Raw genomic sequence first — 16,026 nt, 5'->3', positions numbered from 1 at the left:
ATGCCATTGTAGAAGGAACAAGAAGGAAGTCTGTTCCAGTTGATACAGCCAGTTCGAGCCCTCCTCCTCCACCCCTGGCCCTGCCCTGTTTTAGTGTCTATAGTTGGCGTTAGTTTTGAGCAGTGATTTTCCTGCCGGGTGGGTCCCTGGGGGCTACTGAGCCTTCTCAGGAACCGAGGCATCCAGTCTCTAAGAGCCCAGAGGATGGAAACGGGCTAGGGCAGCAGAGTGCTAGTAATCGCACTTTCCAGGAAAAAAAAAAAAGTCTAATTTGGAGCACCTGCTTATTTCTGTGGTGTAAATACTCTCACTGTGGCTGATTTTAAGCTGCCAACCATTGAACCATAACTCATTTTCAAGACTCCTGAAAATTTAACAATTGGCCCTAAAAGCTAGCTCTGGTTGGAGAAGACAATTTACCATAAAGTAGTTTTAATGACATCTTTAATCTCCCTGGGCCTCCATCCCCCCCTTGTGTTAAATGGGGCAGTAGTAGTTTCTAATGGGGTTGCAGAGGTGGTTGTGAGTATTGAATGAAGTGGAGCGGGAGCACCCAGCATCACCCCAGCACATAATCAGCTGTTGTTGTTATTATTGTTATGATTATTATTTGTTTTACCCACTGGGCTTCCACTCAAGTTTTTGTTGGAAGAAAATGTTCCAGCTGCACCCATGCTCCACCCCTGCCAACATATTCTGGGACCTGCGAGCACACTCGCTTGTGGACACACACGGGCTCATGCGTGCACGCACACACACACACACACACACACACACACACCCATCCCATTTCTTCAGCAGCCCTGGTGTCTCTGCTCCATTTTATTAAAGCAGAAAGCAGTGACAATTATTTTCATAATGAACTGGCTCTTCAAATTAATGCCAATTACACTATGCAATCATGATTAAGATTATGCATTAATCAACGGTGCCAACCTACTTATTAGCCTCTTTAAATAACGATCATGAGGAATGTATGGGAAGGAAGAGAATGGAGAGGAGCCCGTTGAATGGGGGAGCTGCCGCTGAGCGGGGTGGTGTGCTCTCTCAGAAGCCAAGACCCAGAACGGCCTTTCTTCCATGGAGCCAAGCCTGAATCGGAACCCAGGCTCATCAGACCTTGAGTTTCCCAAGCTTCCTGCCCTCCAGAACCCCCTGCGCCAAAGAGAAAGGGAGCTAGAGGACCCAGAGGGGAGAGCGTAGAAAAACCCTCAAAGGTTTATCCATTGATGAGGTTCTGTGCCCCTTCCCTTCCTCCGAAAGCACTGAAAAGTAAGTGTGGTTGACACGCTCCCTGGAGCCACGTCACCCCTATCTTAGGTTAGGTCCTTCAGATGCAGAGCCTGAGTCAGGGGTTCAGATGCTTGAGGTTGAGAGTGGGGAGGAGCGTGCTTTAGGAAAACCCTGGAGGGGATTGGGCAAAGTAGGATGGGGAAAGGGACAGAGATGTAGACAGAGATGCTGGGCAGAGATGCGGACTTGGGTAAGATCTGGCCCTTGTCTGATGCAAAGTGGGTGTGTTGGGAGGGGCCCTGAAGCATACATGCAGCACAGAGTTATACCCACCCTAAGGCAAGGGGACCACCCTTTTGAGCCCCGGGCTGCCTCTAGGGCAGAGGTGAGAACAATTCTTGAGAGAAAAGGGCAGCCTGTGAATGGAACCAGGTTCAAACCCAGGTCTCCATCCAGAACCCACTCTCTGAACCTCTGTGCTGGATCTAAATATTTGCTGCCTGGTTTGTCCCAAGACATTCAAACTTTGGAGGTCACCTTGCCCTTAACGTTCAAGTCGAATGACTCCCATCCTTGCACCAGGTCTGAGGGGTAGAGGTGTGGGGGCAGCCTCTCCGTAGCAGCATCTCTGAGATGCCACAGGGCTTCTGGTTTCTCCTAATCACCTCTTGTTCCAACTTCCTTCTCTGCTGAATTTCCCATCCCCTCTCCCATCCCACCTCCTGTGCCTCTTGTCCTCTTTCTGCCCTGATTTGCCCTATGCTGGGCTCTGCCCAGTTTCCTTCACTGTCCCAGAAGAGCCCAGGCCAGAGTCACGGTGACAGACTTTGCTAAATGATGGGGCTCCTCTAAGGAAGGAGTTAAGAGTTCAGCTCAGGCCAACTGGACACTAAGGACTGGGCATCACTGTTTTTGGTTTTTGTTTGTTTGTTTCCTTTTTTGGCTGCACCGGTAGCATATGGAATTTCCCAGGCCAGGGATAGAATCTGAGCCAACAGCTACTGTTGCCGGAACACGGCCGCTGCTCACAGGTGCCGAATAGAAACAAGGAGACAGAGTTTGGGGAGGAGAAAAAAAAAATAGCTTTATTGCTTTGCCAGGCAAAGGAGGGTCACAATAGGCTCATGTCTTAGACTCTGCCCCCTTTAGGAGAGATTGGGAGGTGGTTTTACAGTTTGGGGAGTGAAAAATGGGGCCGCAGGTAAGGATCAGGGTAGAGCAAGCTTGCATTGTTTTTCAAAGCTGGTGTTCAGTGGTCTGGTGGTCTTCTTTCTGGAATAAAGACTGCCTCATTAACATCTTCCATTTTAGTTCTGTGGAAGAAATCAAAGATATTGGTAACTATATTCCTTGAGGAGGAACCAGGACCTGCCCCCAAAGCTACGCTGTTGTTTCTTTTTTTCTTTTCTTTTTTTTTTTTTTTTTTTTTGACTTTTTAGGGCTACACCTGAGGCACATGGAGGTTCTCAGGCTAGGGGTCTAATTGGAGCTACAGCTGCTGGCCTACGCCACAGCCACAGCAATGCCAGATCCTTAACTCACTGATGGAGGCCAAGGATCAAGCCCACAACCTCATGGTTCCTTGTCAGATTCATTTCCGCTGCACCAAGACAGGAACTCTGCACTGTTGTTTCTTGATTGCTCTGGTCTTGGTCTCAGTCTCTGCATCTCCTCCCTTCCCTGATTAGCAACTGTTTGAACCTGCCTTTGGAACCCAGGGAAAGTCATGGAGGCTGAAGCGTATTCCCTAAAAACAAGAAATGGGGGACACAGAAAGGCTTGTGTGTCCAGGAGCCCACATGGCCCTGCTTGGTTTCTGTTCAGCAACCCCAGATCCTTAACCTGCTGGGCTGGGCTGGGGATCGAACTGGCAGTGCCACAGAGACAAGGCGGATCACTAACCCATTGCACTATATGGGAACTCCCAGGCATCCCTGGTAACACAGCCCTTCCTGCTGTGGCCTGGGATATACTGTCCTCTTCTTTCTCCCTTTTTGGGGCCCACCTCCTCTCTGCTCCCTTTCTCTTGGGCCTTTCTCTCCCAACCTTCCTACACAAAACCTCAGCATCCCATCTTTGTTTCTTTTGCAGGGCAATTCAGTATCCCCATTGTCTTATCTTCTCCATCCAGGCCCTAAGGTGCTTTTACCTCTGCGATAAAGACTGCCCTCCCCCTGGAAAAGGTCACAAACTGACAGCCGGATGGCCAAGTCCAGCCTACCTCCTGTTTTTGTAAATGAAGCATTTTTGAAACACAGCTGCCCCATCATTTACATATTGGCTACGGCTTTCATGCTACAATGAGGTGTCCAGTAGACCATCGGAGCCCCTAAAGCCAAAAATGTTTGCTATCTGCTCCTTTACAGAAAAAGTTTGCCAACCCTTACCCTAGAATGTGGAAGCTCAGAATCATTTTGTTTTTCTTTTTTCTTTTTTCTTTTTTTTTTTTTGTCTTTTCTTAGGCTGCACCCAAGTGGCATATGGAGGTTCCCAGACTAGGGGTCGAATCGGAGCTGTAGCCGCTGGCCTAAGCCAGAGCCACAGCAATGCAGGATCCGAGCTGCATCTTCCACCTACACCATAGGTCATGGCAATGCCGGATCGTTAACCCACTGAGTGAGGCCAGGGATTGAACCCGCAGCCTCATGGTTCCTAGTCGGATTCATTAACCACTGAGCCACGACAGGAACTCCCATTTTGTTTTTCTAAATAGCATTGTTTCACTCCTCCATTCATAACTGCGGTTTGCTATGTCCTGGCCATGTCCCATGCTTTCAGCTGCATTGTTTTCTCTCTTTCTTGCAACAGTCAGTCCTTGGAAGTATGTACCCCATTTTGCAGGTGGAGAAACTGAGTCTTAGAGAGATTGAGTGACTTCCTCCAATGGGTAGAGCCGGGGTTTGGACTGAGGCCTGGCTGTCCTGGAGCCTCAGTTGGGAACCTCTCTACTATTGGGTCTAACAGCTGAGCACCGCATGTGCTGGTTACGGTCATCCACTCCTTGGCAGCTGGTCCTCCTTGAGAGCAGGGGCCCAGGACTGACTTCTCTTATCCCAGCTCCCACTGACAGGTGGGCAGGTAGCTGACACCAGTGGGTGTATCCATGGGAACGGAATTGTGTATCCTCTGGGCTTGGGTCTCAGTGGCTTAAGAACCCCTCTCTCCTCTCCTCCCCACCTCCCGAGGTTTGAGAGGCAGGCGAGGACATGTGAAGCCCTAGGATACGGCTCATTGCCCCCTGACCTTTGACCCTCCTTGAAATTGAGCTCTGTGATGATTAGATTTCTCCCCAGGCTCTTTTGGAAGAATTTTTTTTTTAAGTCTTGTGTTTTAAAGTGTTAAAAATAAAGCATAGTCATTGTAAATAATTTGGAAAAATCAAGAAACTGCAAAGAGCAAGATTGAAACTGTCCATAAACCTCTTCTACCCAAAGAAACTCACCAGTGCCGAGGTACAGCTCCTTCCAGTCTTTTTTCTATAAATACAGATACGTGCTTTTTGTTCGATAAATGGGTCTCATACTATAATATTATTTTGTTGCCTTTGGGGGTGGGGGGTGAGCATTTTCATTAGGTATTTTTTAAGAGCATCTTTAAAAAGCTTTTTTTCCTTCCTACCAAAGTGCTTGTTCAATGCAGAGGACTTGGCAGTGGGTACGGGGGGGTGGGGATGGGGGGGAAGCACCAAGCAAAAGCAATCCATTATCTTTTTACTTTCTAGAAAGAACTTCTGTTAACATTTTGATGTGTGCCCTTCTGGTATGTCCTTTTTGATTTTAATTGGAATTGCATTAAATTTATAAATTAATTTGAGGAGAACTGACATCTTTACAATATCGAGCCTTCCCTTCCAGGAGAAAGTTATGTCTCTCCATTTATTCAAGTCTTCTTTTATGTCCCCCAGTAAAGTTTTGTAGTTTTTTTGATAGAGAAATTGTACATTTATTGTACTTTATTTTTTGTGTGTGGTTGCTTCTGTAAATAGGGTCTCTTTTTTTCCCCTTGGAATTCCTCACTGTTTATTGCTGATTTATAGGATGGCTATACATTTTGCTATATATGTTTTATATGCCGGCCCCTGGACAAGCTCTCTGTTTACTCTCTGCAAGGTTTTCATGTGATTCTCTTGAGTTTTTAAGAGAAGGGTAATAAGCATCTGCGAATAATATGATGTCTCTTTTCTGATTGCGCTACCATGATTTGTTATATTCATGTTATATACACTCTCATTTTAAAGACTATTTTATTTGTTTTTTTTAATGGTTATTTCCCCAATACAATTTTTTTTTTCTACTGTACAGCATGATGACCCAGTTACTCTATACAGAGAACCACCATATGACCCAGCAATCCCACTCGTGGGCATATATCCAGACAAAACTTTCCTTAAAAAAGACACATGCACTCACAGGTTAACTGCAGCACTTTTCACAATAGCCAAAACATGGAAACAATCCAAACGCCCATCAATAGGGACTGTTTTATTAAGGAGGATGTCTGCGTACACATTTAGGAAGAATGGTATAAGGAGTCCCTATGTACCCACCACCTGGCCCCAGCAGCAAGCAACTCGTTACCTTTCATCACTTATTTGATCACTATTGCATCCACCCCTCTCACGTTATTTTGAAGTTACTCCCAGACAATGCATCATGCCATCATATACCCGGACTATTAATGCCTGCAAGTGGTTCTGCCATATGGGTGGGTTTTAATATATTGAGTAATTTTCTGCTTTTGAACATCAAGTTGTTTCTTTTTTTTTTTCAATATTATGTCGAGAACATCCTTCAACATAAATGTTTGTGTATCTCTAACTTTTTCTAAATTTATACCCGTAGAAATGGAATTACTGGATCATATGGTATTTTGATCTCTTATTTTCCTTTAAACACATACACACAATCACATGATGTCTTTTCTGATTAGAAATATAACACATGTTCACTGCAGAACTTTTTGAAAATACAGGAAAACACGAAGAAGGAAATTAAAGTCACACACTCTCCTCAGAGAGAACCGCTCTTAACTTCTGGGGATGCGTTCGTCTCGTCTTGTGTTCCGCACATGCTCAACCTGCTTTTGCACCCACCCAGCCACCCCACCACGCACTCACATGCATGTACACTTGTGTTACAAACTAAGCCTGCCAGAATACCAGCGTGGGGGCAGGGAGGACAGCAGACCTATTTGTTCATCTTTTAGAGCATTCACTATTGTTATTTATTTATTTTTCTCTTTACAGCTGCATCCACAGCATATGGAAGTTTCCAGGCTAGGGGTGAAATCGAGGCTCCAGCTGCTGACCTACACCACAGCCATAGCAACACCGGATCTGAGCCACATTTTCAGCAGCTTGCGCAACACTGGATTTTTACCCACTGAGCGAGGCAAGGATCAAACTCACACTATGTTGAGCTCTTAACACGCTGAACCACCATAGGAACTCCTAAAACACTCACTTTAAAAAACATTTTTTTCCAGCATAATTGAACAACCCAGATGCCCATCAGTGGATGGTGAATGGGTAAGTAAAAGGTGGTACATCCTTAGAAAGTAATACTGTTTAATAATAAAAACGAATGAAATACTGATACAGGCTACAGCATGGATGAAGCTCAGAACACTGTGCTCAATGAAAGATGCTGAGATGACTTCACTAACCACACGCTGCATGAGTCCACTGATATGAGGTGCTCAGAAAAGACAAATGTCTAGACAGAAAGTAAATTAGTGGTTGCCTGGGGCTGGAGGGTGAGGGGTGAAAACACTGATGGATTGTAAGGGGGCACCAGGGATCTTATTGGGGTGATAGAAAAGTTCAAAAACTGGAATGTGGAGATGGTCACACAATTCAGTTAATTTATTTTTATTTTTTTGTCTTTCTAGGGCCACGCCCTCGGCATATGGAGGTTCCCAGGCTAGGGGTCTAATCAGAGCTGTAGCTGCCGGCCTACACCAGAGCCACAGCAACGCCAGATCCAAGCCATGTCTCTGACCTACACCACAGCTCATGGCAACGCAGGATCCCCAACCCACTGGGCGAGGCCAGGGACCGAACCTGCAACCTCATGGTTCCTAGTTGGATTCGTTTCCGCTGTGCCACGACAGGAACTCCCACAATTTAGTCAATTTACTCAGAATCATTATACACTTAAAGTGGTGAGTTTTGTAGAATTTCTTAACATAAATACTATCTCAACGAAGTTGATTTTTTTTTTTTTTTTAAAGAACAAAGGGTGTTCCAGTTTTGGCTCATCAGGTTAAGAACCCAACTAGTATCCATGAGGATGTGCAATCAATCCCTGCTTCACTCAGCAGATTCAAGATCCGTGCATTGCCACAAGCTGTGGTGTAGGTCACATTGGCAGCTCAGATGTGGCATTGCTGTGGCTGTGGCTGTGGCTGTGGCTGGCAGCTGCAGCTCTGATTCAGCCCCTAGCCTGGAAACTTCCTTGTGTTGCAGGTGTGCCCTAAAAAGAAAAAAAAAAGAATAAAGGATTATTTGGGAAAATAAGAAAGCAAAGAAAACAAAACAAGAAATATATTAAGAGTTCCTGCTGTGGTGCAGTGGGTTAAAGAATCCAGGGTTGCTGCAGCTGCAACTCAGATTCAGTCCCTACCTTGAGAGAGAACTTCCATATGCTGTGAGTGTAGCCATAAAAAAAAAAAAAAAAGAAAGAAAGATAAGAAATCAATTACATAGGACTGTCACTTGTGTTGTGTTGAAATGTCCCCTATGCTTATGTCGGTGAAATCCTTCCTCATCTTCCTTCTACTCTTCCTCTTCTAATGTGGGGTCACATTGCATCTCCTGCCTTATAACCATCTTTCACCTAAAAAATATATCATGGGGAGTTCCTATCAAGGCTCAGTGGTTAATGAATCCTACTAGGAACCATGAGGTTGCGGGTTCCATCTCTGGCCTTGCTCAGTGGGTTAAGAATCCAGTGTTGCCCTGAGCTATCGCAGACCTGGCTTGGATCTGGCGTTGCTATGGCTGTGGTGTAGGCTGGCGGCTACAGCTCCAATTCGACCCCTAGCCTGAGAACCTCCATATGCCGCGGGAGTGGCCCTAGAAAAGACAAAAAGACCAAAAAAAAAAAAAGTCATGGATATTTTCCAAGTCATTAAATGCTTACTGCTATATATATATTATATATATAATATATATATCAAATTGATTTAGTTACTATGTCTCCGGTGTCGAACATATGTTAACAGCTCCTTTGTAGCTTTCTTTTCTTTTGCGAAATTTGCCCTTTGCACATGTTTCTGTTGGAGTATTTGTCTTTTTAAAGAGTTTTGAGTGCCTTTTATATGATAAGAACATCACCCTTTATTCTGCCATACATGTAGCCAATATTGTTTCCAAGGTTGTTGTTCGCCATTTAATTTTGTTTATGGGGGTTTTGAAATCTACACATTGTGGACTATTTCTTTGGAGTTATCACTTTCTCCTATGGCTTTTGACTTTATGGAAATGCCTAGGGAGGCGTCCTCCACCTCAGTATTGTGTAAAATTCACCTATATTGTCTTTTTAGGTACTTTTATAATGTTTTCCCTGCTTCCTTCCCTCACTTTCTTGCTATTTAATCTTTACTCCAACTGGAACTTAGTTTGATATATGGCTTAAGATTGGAATCTAACTGAAATTTTCCCCAAATAATTGAATAATTGTCTCAGCACAATTAATGAATAATTCATCTTCTACCTACTGATTAGAAATAGCCACGTTTATCATGTCTTAGATACTTATCTCTGCTTGAATCTCTTTTGGTGGGGTTTTAACTCATTCCATTGATCTATCTGTATTTTCATATGCCATTAGGACATGGTTTTAGTTATTTCGACTTTATGATATATTTTAAATATGGCAGTGCAAGTCATCTCTCATCTCTTTTTAGTCTTTTAGTCTATCTCCTGTGTAGTCTTCCAGATGTATTTTAGAATCATTTTGCCATGATTCTGATTGGACTTGTATTAAATTGAAAAAGTTAATTTGGAGAAAAATGGACGCCTCAATCCTTGACCCTGGCTACCCAGGAACATAACGTGCTTCCTCATTTAAATCTATTTTTGTGTCTCTCACTTAAGATGTTGTTGTCATTTTTAACTTGGAATTGGTTTATAATTGGTTATTTAATGTTTTGTTGATATTGTAAAGGAAATCTTTTTGCCATTAAGTTTTTACCGATGGTTGCTGATTTAAAGAAACAATTCGTGCTAACTGGCCATTGAACTCGACTCCCTACTAGTTCTTTCTAGTTTTCACATTTAGGGATTCTTTTAAGAGTTTTAAAGAAACCATTTATATCATTTGCAAATAAGAATTTTTTTTTCTTATGGAGTTCCTGTTGTGGCGCAGTGGTTAACGAATCCGACTAGGAACCATGAGGTTGGGGTTCGGTCCCTGCCCTTGCTCAGTGGGTTAACGATCCGGCGTTGCCGTGAGCTGTGGTGTAGGTTGCAGACGCGGCTCAGATCCCGAGTTGCTGTGGCTCTGGCGTAGGCCGGTGGCTATAGCTCCGATTCGACCCCTAGCCTGGGAACCTCCATATGCCGCGGGAGCGGCCCAAGAAATAGCAACAACAACAACAACAACAACAACAAAAAAAGACAAAAAAAAAAAGAATTTTTTTTTCTTTCCAAGAATGTTGCCTGTAAATTCTTTATCCTCTTCATCTCATTGGTTAATAGTGTAGTGGACTCTTTGCATGTCTCCTTTTCTTCCCCCTTTAATGAGAATGCCTCTAGGATTTCAACACTAGTTGATATTAAAGGCCAATTTGAACAGAAGATGCTTCAGGGAAGTATCTTTTCCAGAGCTGGTTTATTAAGCATTCTTAACAGCAGTAGATGTTGAATTTTATCAAATGTTTTCCTGCATTTTGTGAGTTGATCATATTTTTTTCCCTTTGAACTGTTGATGTGATGGAATGATATTCACAGATTTCTTTATATTGAACCACCCTTCCATTCCTGGAATACAACTCTGTGGTCATGGTATGTTCTCCTTAAAATATTCTGGTCGATTCTACTTGCCAGTACTTTATTGAGAATTTTCCTAGCAATATTCAGAAGTTGGTCGTTTTATTTTGGTTCGGTTTGTCAGTCTCTGTTATCAGGAATTTGCTAGCTGAGTGAAAAGAGCTGGGAGGATTTTCATATTTCTTACGCTGCAGCACAATTTCTATGTATGGGAATTATCTAGTGTATTATTCAACGTTTGGGGGAAGAATCTTGCCCATAAAACCTGAGCCAAGCATCTTTCTTAGCAGCCCTCCTCCTTCCCCAGCACACACAATTTTACCCTTCTCTCCCAGGAGGCATCTTTGAGTATGCGGACGGCCCCAACGCCCAGGTCATGAATGCCGAGGAGCACGCCTTTCGATTTTCTGCCAACATCATCAACAGAAACAGGACTCTGCTGCCCAACACAACCTTGACCTACGACATCCAGAGGATTCACTTCCACGACAGCTTCGAGGCCACCAAGAAGGGTGAGTGTGTCACCCCCACTGCTCTCTTCCTGGCCTGGGGTGGGGCAGCAGGTGGAGTTTCAGGCTGCGTTTGCTGTCCAAGGTCCTGAAAACAGGCCACGCTCCGGGTAGATTTGAGGCTCAGAGTATTTTCTGCCCAGTTTCAGGACCAGCCTCAGGCCTGGTTCAGCCTAGGCTGTGTCATCTCCCAGGAGTGCTGGCCAGGCCACAGACAGAGGCCGTGAGGGAATGAGGGGCCTTGGGAAGGTGTGGGATATGAAGGGTGAGGGCCTGAGGTGGGTGAGGAGGCCAGCCAGGTCTCCAAAACCTCTGAACCAATGCCAGCATTTTCAAACTTATTTTTTCTTTCACTGAAATCCTACCCAGTATATCAGTATTTAGAATATACACATAAAAGGTAAAGTTCAAATATGCAACATCCACTTGCCATAAAAAGACTTACGAAAAACAAAAACAGCTGCTTCTATGACTACAACAATTTGACCCCAGAGACTATGAATGACATTTGAAGTCTGACACTGGCTTCAGCATTCAGTTATGTTTCCATGTTTTGTTTTGGCTGCATACAAACAAGAACACTATAATTCACAAAAATAATTGTAGTAAATCCAGTCAAACCGTTTTCCCCATGCATGAATTTTAAAAATCAAAAGTAAAATATCGGGCTGCATTATTTCACATTGGTGACACATTTATAATAAACTCCAGTGACTGCACAGAAGGGCCTGAAGAATGTTATTCTAAGATACACACACACACACACACACAAAATGAAGTAAATTTTCACTATTTGAATGAGCTAGCAGTTTCCAGTGTGACATATAGCGCATTTGAATATACCAGTATGCTCTTTTGTTACTGTCTTTAAAAATATTGTTCATATACATTTAATTGGAATTTAATTTAAAGACTTAGATAACTCTGGAAATAACTTCCATAGAATCCTAGTGTTCCATGGAATTCCACTAAGACAATCTCAGACCTAAGGAATGTCATTTTCAGGGAAAGCTAGATCATCCTTCCTATAATATGCTATCATAGCCCCTTGCTTTTCTTCTTCAAGGCCCTTATCACAATTTGTAGTTAAATAATTGTGTTATTTAATGTCTTTTCCTTCTCTCCAGCAGCACTGAAAGGAAGCCTCTCTCTTATTAACTGATAGAACCTTGGCACCTAAAAGACTGGCATAAAGGAGTTCCCACTGCAGCTCAGTGGTAACAAACACGACTGGTATCCATGTGGATGCAGGTTCAATCCCTGGCCTTGCTCGGTGGGTTAAGGATCCTGTGTTGCTGTGGCTGTGGTGTAGGCTGGCAGCTGCAGCTCTGATTCAACCCCTAGCCTGGGAACTTCCATATGCCGCAGGTATGGCCCTAAAAAGAAAAAGAAAAAAAAAAAAAAAAAGACTGGCATATAGTAAGTGCTCAATAAAATAACCACCGAATGAATCAGTGGATGAGTACTGTGAGACTGGGGTATGGGAGGTTGAGCATCATTGCCCAGGATCCCTGTCAGCTGAGCTGACAGAAAGCATTATCCATGTATCTTGCGAAAACAGACCCATCCACAAGATCCCCTGTCTTTCTAAGGGGCTCCCAGTAGCTATGAAGGTCTCCTGGGCGCTCAGTGTGGCGCCAAACTGCTGCCTGATGCTGGCTCTGTTTTCCAAAGCCCCATTGCAAACCCCACAGCTCAGCACAGAAAGGCAGCATAGCACAAGCGTAGAGACAGACTGCTTGGACCTGCACCCTGTCTGATCTGATATTCATTGTGTGACCATGCCCAAAACACCTGGTGCCTCAGTTTTTTAATCTACAAAATGGGCATACCTGTGTGAAGTGCTTAGAAGAGTGTCTGGTGCATATGATGCACCATTGGACTTTGGTGGCTGTGCTCTTCACCCACTGAGCCATCAGGTCAAGGGCCTCACACCTGCAGGCACTTTCCTGCTACTGGTCCCTGTCTTACCTGCCCCGCTCCCCCTTGCTTTGTGCACTGAAAGTCAGCAGCTGGGGGGGGAGTAGTCCCTGAAATTGAACATAGTTGGTGCTGACAGTTTTGAGGCCACAGCCTCAGTGTCGACCTGCACACAAACTAAGGCACCCCACTCTATTAGCCTTGCCCATCGCTCCATCACTCCTCTCCGCATGCTGGCGTACAGGCCTCCACATCCTCCTAGCTCTCTCCCAGCATACCCTGCGGCCAACACCATGCAGTCAGGTCTCCACCTCCCTGCTGCGAGTCCATGCTGGCACCCTCTGCCAGGCCTTGTCCAGCTAGAAGATGACTGAACTCAATCAAAACTGCTTGGTAAAAAGGTCAGGACACAGAACAAATGCCTGGAGACAGAACACAGAGGCTTGTGTGGGCACAACCAGCCCAAGGGCTAAGTGGTATCTTCTGTCCATTTTTCCTAAAACTCACTAAAATAACATGATGACTCTCTAGTGGTGCACCTGCTGTTCAGGGCGGGGACCTTCGCCAGCAGTGAGCCCAGGGCAGCACTTCAGAGCCTGCTGAGGCACTTCCTCCTGTGGGAACTCAGTCCTGCACTGTATGGAATTGCCTGGCAGTGAGTAGATCAGAGCCAGAAACACTCAGCTCTGGAAGTCCAGCCAGATTGGTACAGGTGACCAAAGCCACAGCCCCTCCCCACCCCACAGATCACGTGACTTGTTTGTCTGAGGGCCTGTCTAGTCTAGTCCCAACGTGACCCTCCAGCCACATCTGTGCCCCTTGATCCCTCAGCCCCTGGGTTCTAGCCATCCCTGCCATCCTCAGGGTGCCATGCCTCCTCCCATCTCAGGGCTTTTGCACAGGCTGCTCCCTTTCCATGTAATTCCCTTTCCCATCCCACCTCTGCCCTGCCCTTTGTCTAAATAACTCCTCCTTCTCCTTTCAGCCTTCTGGTCCTCAGGGAGCCCTCCCCAAGTCCCCAGGCAAGGTCAGGTCTCCCTGGTTCCACCTTATAACACTCCGGGCTTTTTGTTCACATCCCTGGCCCCTGGCTGTATGGATGTGGGCATAATTATGTGATTGTTATCCATCTCTTCCGTTAGATGGCACATCCCTTTGCCTTTTCACTGGTGTACTATAGAATCAGGGTTCTGACTGCTGGTGCCATACACTAGTTTTGGCTGGTTTTGAACTTCACAAAAATAGAATACTAACATGTGCTTTTTTGAGTCTTGCTTCATTCAACCTGCAGTAGATCTGTGAGATTCATCTATGTTGGTGGATGTAATGGTAGTCTCTTGTTCTTTATTGTTTCCATTATATGAGTAGATCCCAGTTTTTAAAGCATCTTATTTACCGTTGGATATTTGCGTTGCTTCCATTTGAGGCCACACAGTGGTGCTGCTATGAACCTTCTTGTCCATGTCTTTTGGCGCACACATGTGCACATTTTTTTGTTGGGTACCTATCTAGGAGTGCAAGGGTGAGGTCCTCTGATGTGCATATGTTCAGGCTAAGAGTTTTTCAGGGTTGCTGTACCCATGGGCATCCCCCACCTCACCCCAAGTAACGCAGGACAGCTGTAGTTGCTCCACAGGTCTGCTAACTCGTGGGAAAGTTGGTTTTCTTTTTGGTGGTGTATATGGTGGATGTCTCAGTGTGGTCTTAACTTTGTATTTCCCTGATGGCCAGAGATATTGAGCATCTTTAGCATCTTTTCATATGCTAATGGATCATTTGAATCTCCTCTTTCCTGGAGTGCCTTTTGGAGCCTTTCAACCACTTTTGAAAATTGAGTTGCCTGTCATTTTCTTATTGATTTATAGGAGTCTTTTATATATTCTGGATACACAGCCTTTGTTGGAGATATGTATTGCATATATGTGTTGCAGATAAGCCTGCCTTTTCACTCTCTTAGTAGTATCTTTTGAGGAGCAAAGTTTTTTTATTGAAAGGAGTCCAATTTATCAATATTTTCCATTATAGCTAATGCCTTTTGTGTTCCATTTTTGTCTATTCTAAGGTCATGAGGATATTCTCCTTTGTTCTCTTCTAGAAGCTCTTTGGTTTTCTCTTTCATAGTTAGCTGGATGAGCAATCTCGAATTGATTTTCTGGGTATGGTGGGAGGTGTGGGGTAAGGTTTATTTTTCCCTATGCAATGCTGGTGGGAGTGAAAACTGGTTCAGCGTTTTGGGAGAACTGTTTGGAAGGATCTACTAAAGGGAAATGTATGTTTGCAAGGAAGTTCCTAGCCACTTTTTTTTTTTTATTTTGTCTTTTTACCCTTTAGGGCCTCACCTATGGCATATGGAGGTTCCCAGGCTAGGGGTCTAATCGGAGCTGTAGCTGCCAGCCTACACCAGAGCCACAGCAACGCAGCATCCGAGCTGCGTCTGCGACCTACACCACAGCTCACGGCCATGCCGGATCCTTAACCCACTGAGCGAGGTCAGGGATCGAACCCGCAACCTCACAGTTCCTAGTCGGATTCGTTTCCACTGCACCACTATGGGAACTCTGCCACTTTCTTGACAATAGCCAAAAGTTGGAAATAAATTGAAGGTCCATCCACAGAAGAAGGGATAGCAGTTATACAGTGGTACAATTATACAGTGGTACAGTTATACAGTGGAGTTGAATCAGCAGTAAAAACAGAACCAACTCTTTCCACATGCACAGCATCGTGGATGGGGCTCATAGACATACTGTTGAGTGAATGGATAGTGATTGCCTCTGAGGAAGGGAGTCCAGTGGATATTAACTGGAAAGGGGAATTCAGAACCTTCTTCAGGGTTGGAAATGTTCTATACTTTGATCTAAGCAGTAGTTACTTGAGTACAGCTACATGTAAAAATTCATAAAAGTCTGTGCTTAGAATTAATGCACTTTCCTGTATTATATTATATCTCAATAAAAAAAGATTTAAGTGGCACCTCTCTGCCATCACTCTCCCTTAGTGTCCTTCTGATAATATACCTAAGACAGACCCCTGCTGTGTTTAGAAGTACCACTGTCTGACCCTGGAGGCATTTCTGCTGTTGGATCATGCGCCTCCATTGGGCCCCCTCCATCCCTCGGGGAACCCTATGTTCTCTGATCTTTATTTTTTCCTTTGATCTTTGGTTTTAAAAAATGTGTTCCTCAGGAGCATCATTAGGCCTCTTCCAGGGGGGTGAACTTGGGCCTCATTCTAATTAACCCAATGATAATTCATTTTCTCTAGGCAGAGGTTCTCATCACGGCTGGATCCGGCCACCTTGGGCCATATGGGCTGAGGGGGTGCAGAGGCGTGGAGCCTGGCACTGCCTGCCCCGCCAGCTCTGGGTGAATG

The 16,026-nt window shown here is 44.7% G+C and overlaps 1 protein-coding gene across 2 annotated transcripts in view; it reads left to right on the top strand.

The window, feature by feature from the left end:
- Positions 1-16,026, top strand: part of GRIK3 (glutamate ionotropic receptor kainate type subunit 3) — a 247,752-nt gene that overhangs the window by 140,782 nt on the left and 90,944 nt on the right. For both annotated transcript variants that reach the window (XM_021095961.1, XM_021095962.1), the window contains exon 2: positions 10,561-10,737. In XM_021095961.1, the coding sequence (XP_020951620.1) occupies positions 10,561-10,737 (177 nt within the window). The remainder of the gene's footprint in view (positions 1-10,560; positions 10,738-16,026) is intronic.

Source organism: Sus scrofa, chromosome 6 (genome assembly GCF_000003025.6).
Source record: "Sus scrofa isolate TJ Tabasco breed Duroc chromosome 6, Sscrofa11.1, whole genome shotgun sequence".
NCBI classification, from domain to species: Eukaryota; Metazoa; Chordata; class Mammalia; order Artiodactyla; family Suidae; genus Sus; species Sus scrofa.
The sequence above is the reverse complement of the archived record's forward strand: the minus strand, read 5'-3'. Positions and strand labels throughout refer to the sequence as shown.